The 11,729-nt window shown below is 42.3% G+C and overlaps 1 protein-coding gene across 1 annotated transcript; it reads left to right on the forward strand.

Annotated features, from left to right (window-relative positions):
* The first annotated feature begins 1,373 nt into the window (after positions 1–1,373).
* sim1a (SIM bHLH transcription factor 1a) lies at positions 1,374–11,490 on the forward strand. The gene is made up of 11 exons (XM_076148562.1): positions 1,374–1,548; positions 4,475–4,557; positions 5,249–5,338; positions 5,426–5,534; positions 5,625–5,710; positions 6,147–6,346; positions 6,468–6,574; positions 6,931–7,078; positions 9,631–9,796; positions 10,095–10,491; positions 10,796–11,490. The coding sequence occupies exons 1-11, from the start codon at positions 1,374–1,376 to the stop codon at positions 11,488–11,490; spliced, it is 2,256 nt and encodes a 751-aa protein (XP_076004677.1).
* Positions 11,491–11,729: the final 239 nt, after the last annotated feature.

The following is an 11,729-nucleotide window of genomic DNA, read 5'->3' on the forward strand; positions in this document are numbered from 1 at the left end:
GCAGAGTAAGAGCCTGAATATACAATAGAATCCAATATGCTGTTAGTCACTTGTCAGCTCTATGGCCTGCTCAGTAATGTGCTTTATCAGTTATCATCAGTTTAATCTGGGTGGTTGGCTGGATCTTTGCTTCAGCTTGGCACTGCTGCTTCATTCATGTAAGTCAATGCAATATTATTTCCTTTGTAACACTTAACTTTGCTTCATATCCAGAGGCCTGTGGACCTGGTAAGTGATCACCAAATACTTCCATTTATAAAAAATCCAGATAAAATTCATCCTTTGTGTTAAGTGTCTTTAGACTTTTGCTGGCTGCTTTTGAGACAACTCTTAACTTCCAAATCATGCATTAAAACTTCGATGATTAAGGAATGAACCATGTTTATGACCTGTGAACTCAGAGCTGCTCTCAGAATGGACCTGCGTGTAGTATTATCAGCTCATTCTGACGCTGCATTAAGTCTCCTTTAATGTGAGCATGTGTGTGTTCATGGAGACTTTGTGTGCTTTTTGTTTGTAATAACCCGCAGATCGTCCTTCGGTCATTTCCACGTCGATTTTTAATTTTTTTTCTGTGATTGAATGCAGCAACAAACTTATAATACCAGTAATGTGTTCTACATTTATTTTTGTATTAGTTTCACACAAATAACTAAATACGCCTTGAGTGTGTGCAGCTAAACTAACACCGATCAGCAAACATTCGCTCATAGTTTCACACACATTGGCCTTAGTAAACTCTTCTAACTCGTGTATCTGTCTGACCTATGGAGTAAAACCGTCTGAGCGGCGCGTTGCTCACTTCAGTTGCTTGATCATCTGCTGAGTGGCGCTCTGTTGATCCCGGTTTGCTCAGCACGATTCCAGTCTGCGTGTCCTAGCCACGTCCAGCAGCCAATCCCCCTGTCATGTTCATGACGTCAGGGTTGACGCTGTCCAATAGGAGCGCAGCTGCCTGCAGGGGGGTGGGTGTCAGAGCTTGAGCGCTGAGAGGCGCTGGATGGAGGTCCGACTCAGCACGAGGATGGAGTACATCAGCGCGACCAGCCTGCGGCCCTGCTGCCTGAGCGCACTGTGCACCTCATTAGTTCACTTAGTAACTATTATTACTCTACTCATCTGTACCTCAGCTGAAGTTCCAACAAATGTTTTAACATGCTAATACTGCAGAGAATGGTCTATAACTGAACTTGAAAGTCTAGACTTCATGTTTCCTCCTCTCCATGAACATCACACATGATGGATCTGCTCTGACCCTCAGCTTGGATTTACTGGCGCCTCCAAACTCTTGAAACTTTGGAAAAATGGGAGTGCGTGTGGGTTTGGGGTCAGTGGACAGACCGACACGCTGACGGGACAAGAGCGGAGACACAATGAAGGACAAATCAAAGAATGCCGCCCGGACTCGACGGGAGAAGGAGAACAGTGAGTTTTATGAGCTGGCGAAGCTGCTGCCTCTTCCCTCAGCCATCACCTCCCAGCTGGATAAAGCCTCCATCATCCGCCTCACCACCAGCTACCTGAGGATGAGGAGCCTCTTCCCCGCAGGTACACAGCAGCTACACTGCAAACCAAACATTACTATTATCACTGTTTATGCTATATATATATATATATGTATGTATTTATTTATTTATGTGTGTATATATGTGTGTGTATATATATATATATATATGTGTGTGTGTGTGTGTGTGTGTATATATATATATATGTGTGTGTGTGTGTGTGTGTGTGTGTATATATGTATATGTATATATTTATGTATGTATATATATATAGTTTTTGTGAGTTTTATTTATATATACACAATTCTATATACACATCATTTTTGTGAGTTTTGGCTGGACACAATATCTTTTATAAAAACTTTCCAGGTATGAAATCCCGTTTGGTGCTTATAAGTATATGTATTATATTTTCCCAACGGGTCCATGTATATGTGATTTCGGCTCCAGAAGAAAGCAAACCCACATGATTCCACGGCTCTATATTTAGCAGGTGTTAATTGTATCAAGCATTAATGTATCATTGTCAGTTTAGTTTCTTTGCTGCTTTTACATTAACGTTTCCAGTGAATTCAACTCGAACTCAAACTGTGATCTGGTCTGAATCGGATCATCTGCTTGTCCACCTGCTGACGGGGTTGCATCCGCACCCGCCGCCTCCTGCGGCCCCCGGCCCGCACATGGTCCACTCGGGGCCCCCGCGGCCCCCGGCAGAACATTACTGTGATAAGGCTTCGTCCTGCGTGACTTTGGCTGAGACGCGGATATTAGTATGATGTGCACGTCTGATCCTCCATATGGGCTCCTGGTAAGAGGAGCGAGCAGGCTGCTGTGCTGGAATCACAAAGGAACAAAACCGAGTCCAAACCAAGGCTCTGAGACATCTTTTAGATTTACAGCTCAATCAACAGCGACGGGTCAGGTCAGACTGATCAAATATATGAATATAATATTCAGTCAGATCCATTGTGGGTTTATCGGTTATCTTTTAACAAAATGTAGTTAAGTGGAACTAAAGAAGACAGGGAAGAAACACAATTCTGTCTGAACCTCTGTTTCTATTTATTATATCAAAGAAAACTATTTTAAAACCGCTCAAACTTTCATATAATTCTGACCAGCTGCACACAACAAACTGAGCCGCACAGTTACAGCTACTTTGAGTCTTCACATTATTTAGTTTTGTCCATTTTCTTGAGTAAAGTGCAGTAGTGCAGGTTGATTCTTTGGCTCTGGAGCTCCACGCGGCTCTCATGCTCTGCTGCTTTGCTCCGCTGGACTGGATCACATTATAAACAAGACAACAAACTGGCTGCATTAGACAATATTAATATGCTCCTGCTGAGGTGTTGCTTAGCAACAATTTGCCCTGTTTTTCTTCCTGTCGGAAACTTCTTTGTTCTTCTCTTCTTCTTATCATTATTATATTTATAATTATTATGAGGATAATTATATTTTATTCTATTTTGCTGCAGGCTGATCTTCAGGTAGATGTATCTATGCTCAGGTGGTGCTGGATGGGGAACCTCTTGATGTTTCTGGATGCGTGTTTATTTATTCATATATTGTATTTAAGAATCAGAGCAGGTTAAGGTCAGGCGAGATTCAACGACACCGACAATCTGTTCTATAGAAGAAGAATCCAACAAGAATGAAAATGTTGAAATATCGTTATTCCAGCCCGGCAGCCTCACGCGCTCTCACGCGCTTTCATGGAGATGCCTGTAAAAGATCAAAAGCTCACCAACCTCATTTCATTTGACCAGTTATACAAATAAAAAATAAATACAAGGTTAAACAACAGCTACTAATGAATTATAAATTATAAATAATAATCCTGTGTGTGTGTGTGTGTGTGTGTGTATAAAGTGTTCCCATTGGTGTGTGACTTTGTCTTTGATAGACGCTCGAGCTGCTCACAGGCAATCGTAAATCGTTTTATAGGCGCAGCGGAGTCGACATTTACGCCTTCTATTTGTCATCGTTTCACAAATGTGTTCACGTACATTAGATTACAATTTCACTAATTTCTCTTTAATTTACTTTTTTAAAGGAACAGAATATAGGGCTAAATGTCGAGTAAACGGTCAAGAATAATGGAATAGAACTTTTTAGATGCTCAATTTGATAAGCAATCCAGAAATAGTAAATAAACCGTGGGGATGTTTGCAATCTCCACTGCGATTTGAAGTGAAGACGATCCACTTTAAAGGCGTGAGAGTCTGAAGGGACGCAGCTCCAGGATGGAACTTTACCTGAAACATTCAGTCCTCAAACATCCAGTAATATACCATTTACAAACATACATTAGAATACAGATCATTGTGTCCCTGTGATGAGCTGTTAGATGGGTTCAGGTCTCACCAAATGTAATCAAGTCATTATGAAAGATTATTATTATGAAAGATTATCGTATTATTATTATTCTGTTATAACAGAATCAATATATTTTTTTATATATCTTATATATCTTTTATATATATATATAAACTGTACATACAATATAACAAATATATAATATATATATATATATATAAACTGTACATACAATACAACAAATATATAATATACATAAAACATTTATTTATATATATATATATATATATATATATATATATATATCGAATTTCTGATTTCGTTTTGGTTTAGTATCGTGTTTGTTTTTGTATTTTCTGTAATCAAAGTCAGTTGCTTTCAATGATTCAATAAAATGATAAACCCAGATTGAATTTTTCGATTGCTGAATTAAGGAACGTGGTATTTATCATGGCAGACATTATTATTCTTTAAGGTGTTAACCCTCCCCAAATAAGTAATAAACATGTAGTCTTGATGTCCTGCAGCATCATAATGAAATGAAGACACTGCAGTCTCTTTATCATTGACAGCAGCCTGTTAAAGCTTTCATCCTCCCTAAGCTTTGACAGTAGTGAAATGAATGTGATCTGATTTATCTTGTTGTTTTGCAGGCCTTGGGGAGTCCTGGGGTCATGTGAGCCGCAGCACTGCTCTGGGTGGAGTAAGTCCGGAGTTAGGATCCCATCTCTTACAGGTAACTAGAGGAAAATACACGGAATACTAATGACTACACTGTTAGGAACATGATAGGCCTTCATAAATATAAATCACAACATTAACCTTGTTTTACTAGTCACAACATCGGAAAACATGTTGTATATGCCAAATATTTGTAAAAACACTACCAATACTAATACAAATATTAATGTTAATACTAATACCAATGTATTTATTTACCAATAGAGTAATTATTATGATTATTGTTGTTGTCATTATCAGCAGTAGTATTGTGTTGTTATTATTCTGTCATTAGAATGATGTCTTTGTGGGTAAGTGGCTTATACCATCTGCCTCCTGCTGCCTTCATTCTTGTGCTTTGAGACTGAAATGAGCTGAACACATTCATGGTCACGCACAGAGTCACAGCCTGTCCTGAGCCATTCACAAAGGCAACTACATAATGGAGCAGAGCTACTGGCTGCAGGGCTACAGCCTGGACAAACAGGGCCACAGGGCTCCATGTTGTCTGTTCACGGCTACTATCTTAGCACAGGTTATTTTATGTTTGTACTACCAGCCTGAAGTTATGACATCACTGCAAACAATGCTTCTTTTCTTTCTTCATTCTGTGAACAGTGCTTGGTAATGAGCAGAGCCTTCCCATGGCACTAGACTAGACCACAGTGGAGTAAACATGATGTCCTCACATGTTTCATGTCTTTCAGACACTGGATGGCTTCATTTTTGTGGTCGCTCCTGATGGAAAAATCATGTACATATCAGAAACGGCATCAGTCCACTTGGGGCTATCACAGGTTGGTGAGCTACTCTACGGTCAACCAAAGAGATATGAGCTCCTGTGATGTGTTTCTGTAATGATTAATGATTATTCATTTCCACAGGTAGAGTTGACAGGAAATAGTATTTATGAGTACATACATCCTGCAGACCATGATGAAATTACAGCTGTCCTATCTGCACACCAACCGTGCCATTCACACTTTGTTCAAGGTAAGATCCAGCCACAGCAGAAGACTTGACTGTGTGTGACCTGTACTCCCTCCACGGTAACAAGGATGTTTGCCTGTTTTTATCTATCAGAATATGAGATGGAGCGCTCCTTCTTTCTGAGAATGAAATGTGTCCTGGCTAAAAGAAATGCTGGTCTAACTTGTGGAGGATACAAGGTTTGGAAAGCTGCTTATTAGGCATCAGCTGATACAAATCTGTCTTTACTGACAAATACAAATGATTGCTGATGATTCATATCTTACAACATTCATTGATCTTGTAAACTCAAATCTTTCAAAGCTGATGAATATGTTCCACCTTAACAGATTGTATTAATGCCTGGATAATTGTGACAGTTTTACAGCTTCATACCCCGGCTGTGTATGATATTGATCCAACTATAGACAGGTTTGTTATTTAACACAGGGACTTCAGAGAGTCACTGTGTTAAATCAGAGTCAGTGGCCTGTTAGACAAATTCAGTATCTTATATAATTATACTACAGTATACTATACTGGTGAACTATCCAGTGAATTGTGGAATGGGCTCCAGATACCTGTGACCCTGAATCAGTTAATATTGATATTTCCATCTTTGCACTCATGGTCTAGGTGATCCATTGTAGTGGCTACCTGAAGATCCGCCAGTACAGCCTGGACATGTCTCCATTTGATGGCTGCTACCAGAACATTGGGCTGGTAGCCGTTGGTCACTCCTTACCACCCAGTGCCATCACAGAGATCAAACTGCACAGCAATATGTTCATGTTCAGAGCCAGCCTGGACATGAAGCTCATCTTCCTGGACTCAAGGTTAGCTCTATACAACAGAAAGTATATCTGCATAAAGTTGATACGTCCAGTACCTCTTTGTGTGGCTGTATCTGCTTGTAGATTTTGTTTCACTGATGTGTGTGATGTGTGTGTTGCTCAGGGTTGCAGAGCTGACAGGCTATGAACCTCAGGATCTAATCGAGAAGACTCTTTATCATCATGTCCACAGCTGTGACTCCTTCCACCTGCGCTGTGCTCATCACTTGTGTGAGTGCGGCTGTGGTTGCACCACATTATAATTTAATTTCAACGTTCACCTTTCACCTTTATTTATATAGCGCCAAATCAAAACAAGTGCATCATGGGAAGTCCCCCAGCAGTCTAGGCCTATAGCAACATAACTAGGGGTTGGCCCTAACTATAAGCTTTATCAAAAAAGAAAGTTTTAAGCCTATTCTTTAACGTAGAGAGGGTGTCTGACTGTCTGCCCCCTGGACAACTACCATTGGGAACACCTGCAGTCTTTTACTGCTAAAATATTTAAAATCTTAATAACCTTCAAACTACATCATCATGTCTTAACACATTGACTTTTTTTTGTTTTGTTTGTTTCCCATGTGTAGTGCTGGTGAAAGGACAGGTCACAACTAAGTACTACCGTTTCTTGGTCAAGCATGGAGGCTGGGTCTGGGTTCAGAGTTATGCCACCATTGTTCACAACAGTCGCTCATCCCGACCTCACTGCATCGTCAGTGTCAACTATGTTCTCACGTGAGTATCTGTAGATCTACTGTAGTCCACCTGCTGATGGCAACACCTGTCTGATAGAAACAAGTTGATCAATTTGAAACAGAAAGATCAGAGCAGAATCACAATCTGCCATTTACTGCTCTATCTGCCATTTACTGCTCTATCTGCCATTTACTGCTCTATTTGCCATCTACTGCTCTATCTGCCATTTACTGCTCTATCTGTGGGAGCTTCTGGTAATGAAATAGATCCTGGTTCTTTGGTGCAACAGGAAGTAAATGTTCTTAAGTTCCTTTGTAAGAAGTGATGACAGTGGCAACGTACTGTAGATCTACCATGCAGTCAACACAGGTTGTGGTCTACAGCTGGTGGCCAAGTTTATGCATGCGCCACAGAGCACAGGTCTCCACAGCCATCCTTCTATCTGTCACTGCTGATAGTCCTCAATAACTGACTGACCAAACTGTCACACCAACACACCATCCCATATAATTACCTGTTTTAGTCTTTTGTTAATACTTTTGCTCATGTATTGGCTGTGGGCTCTTTATCCCACATACACAGCTCGGGACAGCTGGCTGTCTGACAGCCGGTTCTTCATTGCATTGAAATTAAACTGTAAATATGTCAGGAATTGTACCTGTCATATAAGTTACAGCTACCAATAATCTGTAATTGTCCTACTAATTTTAATGTGTGCATTATGCAGATGTATAACTCATTGTGTGAATGGATAAGGCCTATAAAATCCTTTATGAAGCAGCCACACCTGGCTGTGTTCAAACAATAAGAGAACAGTTTGCCTCACATTCTTCATCACAGCCAAACAACCTTTGTGTTTATGGCCTTTTAATCGATGGGCTGTAAAACTGATGAGTGTTTATAGGCTCCAGTTTGCTGTCAGGGTAACGATGTGTTACTGTTATTTCTTCTACTGTTTGATAAACCTTGGAGAGCTTGACATGCCGCCCCAACAGCTCACGTTGAGCTCAGACAGATTCAGACATCATTTCCAAGATTCATACCAAACTTAGGTTGAGTTTGAAAATGCTTGTGTGGCACCACAGAGCAACACACAAGGCATGTGTGAGAGAACTCAAGGCAACTGATGGAAGAGACCAACCCAACTATAGCCAATATAAATCAGAAGCCCAATCAGACATGATATAAGGCAGGTATTGATCTTATTTACTCGTTCTGATGGCACAGTTGGAAGATTGTCAAGTTTTCTCCAGTTGCCTTCTGGTGGAGTTAGGTCCAACACATTTATTTCTGATTATTTATTGTTGGTTTCAGATTTAACCTCTTGGTTGGATTCAGACAATAATTTGTCAGACTCCATCTAGGTTTGGATTCAAAGCATGGGCAAACCCTGAGGAGGAACTGTGTGTTGGGAGCCATGCAGAGCTTTTGTTGGTTGGAAATGAGACAACGTGCTTCAGCATTCTTTTCTGTGTAACACATGTCAATAAGGGGTGGAGGATTTAAAGTGGTGTTATCAAGAGGAGAGTGCAAGCAGCAATTGGTAACAAAGGTGGGACGGCACTTCACCTGCATGTGAACTCCCACTGTGTGTGTCTAGCACTGATAACCTGTCTGCCTCCTGATGTGGAGACCTGTTTAACAGTGCTGGAGCAATACACTGGAGAAAGGCACAGCAACAACAGCACGTCTGTATCTCCAAACAATGACAGTATGTCTGTTTTCAGTGGGTCAGTACACGGTCGCACATTTAAAGATTTCACTCTAAAATCCCTTTTAAATTTTATTTTTTATTTTATCTTGCAACCCAATAAGTGCTGTTAGTGGACAGCAAGCAATCACAGTGAAAGCATATTGGGTATTTTATTTCCACTTTCTTTTAACATTTAAGCTTTGTCATTTTCACCACTGTGTACACACACACACAGTACACACACACACAGTACAGCTCCAACTCCATCATCACATTTCCTATGCAGCTGTGGAAGGCGTTATCACCTACACACAACAATGAGATGTTGAACATGATGAGTTGGCTGACTGACAGGAAAAGTGCCTCTCTGAATCGCAGCAAAAGAAATGAAGTGATTATAGTGCAGATTGCTCTCTGCGACAGGAAGACAGGGCCAATGAATGCAGAAATACAGCATAATATCAACGCTTTACTACTCTTATTGCTGTTTTAAATTGTAATTGTATTGTTGTTTGCGTAGCATCACAAGATTTGTGACAGTGCACTTCAGAGTTTACCCTGAGAAATACATTTCTTGAATCTTGTCACAAGGATTTCTGCACTCCTTGTGACAAAACAACAAAACAAACCAACAGGCATTTCCTTGCCCCCCAACTCACTCTCACACACTGAGACAAACACTTCACATGCCTCCATCCTCAGCACCATGAGGATGCTCTCATTGCTAAACAGACGTTCATGGATTCTTGCACAGAGAGAATGAAATTCCCAGGTACACATGGGCTGCTCACATTCTTTAATAAACAGCCTTATTTAGGGACTGCCATCTTTCCTAGTGTAATTACAGACCACACTACATCTATGGCATTCAAATGTGGACTGACTCTTGTGTTGTTAGGGAGATGGAGTATAAAGGCCTTCAGCTTTCTCTGGACCAGGTTACGACCAAGGCCTCTTTCTCCTTCAGCGGTAGTACACCCAGCAGCCTGATGGAGTACTGCAGAACCCCAAAAGGCAGAGTATCCCGGCCGAGGACCAAAGCTAGACTGTCCCCATACACACAGGTGAGGAGTCACCCTCTTATACCTCTTCTATTTAGTGTGAGAACAGTGATACTATACTTATTTTCACTACATTTGATAGTGTTTTTGATGATATGATACAATCACTGTTACAATATGTCAGTCAACACATGAATACTAGTCCAAGCACCAAAAAGCACTAAAAGACTATGCAGGCAGAACCGTATCATCAACTTTCATCCATTTGCTCTATTTTATTGTTGTGGGTCATGGCAACGATCACGTTGATTGCTGTATCCCATTGAAGTCTTCATTCCCTCCCTTCTTGTTGCCTCTCCAGTATCCTGGTTTGCAGACAGAGCGTTCAGACTCAGACCAGGACAGTCCCTGGGCTTGCAGCCCTCTCACAGACTCGGCCTCCCCTCAGCTGCTGGAGCAAAGCAATGGCCTGGACGCCTCTTGTGTTTACAGGAAGATCACTGACCCTCAAATGTTCTGCTGTAGCGTGTCTGCAGATCAGCTACAGGCCGCGACTAATGGGCACACACACCTCCAGACACACGGTCAGGAGTGTGAACGGGGTCGATGTGAAGCAGGACGGTATTTTCTAGGAGCGCCCCCACGAGGCAGGGATGCATGGTGGGGCACTGCCTGCTCCATCCTACCATTGAGTAAGAATTTCATGGAGAACCATGAGGGATATGATGCCAACATCACGGCCATCCACAGCTTCCAGGGTGAGAACCAGGGGTGAAAGTCGTTCTTGCTGGTGCTACGACCCAAACCTTCATCGCTTCATTCTGTTTTCCCATCCACAGCCTCATGCATCCTTCAACACACACATTCCATGTTTTAATGTCTGTATAGTGTAGAATTGAGAAGCATTTGAACTTTTATTGTGTTAAAAGTATGTGAACGATAAATCAAACACACCCTTCCATGGACTGTTTGTTTAGGAAGGAAAGACTCCATGTCTAAAGTAACACTTTTCATTCAAAAAGCAACTCTCCCTCTTTTTTCTTTGGTTGTCTCCTGGTCCAGGCCGAGGTCATTGGGATGAGGACAGTGCACTCAGCTCTCCAGAAGGAGGTACCGCCAATGACTCAGGGGATCGATATCAAGGTGACCTCTACCGCTCCAGCCAGCAGGAACCTGGCAAGATAGGGACGCTGTTTAGAGCCACACAGCAAACAATCAAGGAGGAAGAAGATCAAATTCCTCTGCGTAAAGGCTCTTCAGATGCTCCTTTGCAGCCAACCAACAGACTGCCCAAGGGCCACAGCCCTGGCTTTACACCCGAATGTGCCCGCCTGCCACTGCAGACAGTTGCGTGTCGACGCCTGAGTCAGGTGATCAGCCCTGTACCCAGGCTCAGTAACCCAGGGTCTGAACAACTTCACCGGCCCAAAGACTACCTCCACACTTACAGCCCCCCACTGTCTTTTCCTTTACACCACCCTCTGACTCGCTCTGCCCCCTGCTCCATCTCCCTCACCCCAGCCCCGGCCCTCTACCCCTCCAACACTCACCCGCAGCCTTACCTGGACAAGCACATGGCTTACTCCCTGACAGGCTTTGCTCTGGAGCATCTTTATGAACCAGAGAGCATCCAAGGCTACTGCACCTCAGCCAGCACCAGCCCAACCCACTATACTCTGGCCCCCCAGCTCCACATCCCAACAGAGCAGAGCCCCACACAGAAAGGCACAGCTGTCATTATGAGCAACGGCAGCTAACACTCAGTTGAACAAGCACACAGAATCTGAATAAAGGCGGTTTCTCCCTGTATTCCATTGCTGTCCTCACATTGGTCACATTTCATTTATGTTTCACTGCAGAGATCCCCATTCCTCATTCTTCTAATAACAACATTCTTAAGCTTTCCAATGCAGGGCTTGACTGGCGGAGGAAACGTCAACCCCCCGCCGCCCCCCCCCCCCCCCCCCCAAACTGCCAAAGAAATGTTTTCCCACGA

Source organism: Genypterus blacodes, unplaced genomic scaffold (genome assembly GCF_046128005.1).
Source record: "Genypterus blacodes isolate CSIRO-AG114 ecotype Tasmania unplaced genomic scaffold, CSIRO-AGI_Gbla_v1 ptg000040l_1, whole genome shotgun sequence".
In the NCBI taxonomy this organism is placed as follows: domain Eukaryota; kingdom Metazoa; phylum Chordata; class Actinopteri; order Ophidiiformes; family Ophidiidae; genus Genypterus; species Genypterus blacodes.

Coding starts and splice junctions, on each gene's coding strand:
- sim1a (XM_076148562.1), top strand. CDS start 1,374: ATGAAGGACAAATCAAAGAATGCCGCCCGGACTCGACGGGAGAAGGAG. Junction 5,535..5,624: donor CCATTCACACTTTGTTCAAG/GTAAGATCCAGC, acceptor TTTATCTATCAG/AATATGAGATGGAGCGCTCC. Junction 9,797..10,094: donor GACTGTCCCCATACACACAG/GTGAGGAGTCAC, acceptor TTGCCTCTCCAG/TATCCTGGTTTGCAGACAGA.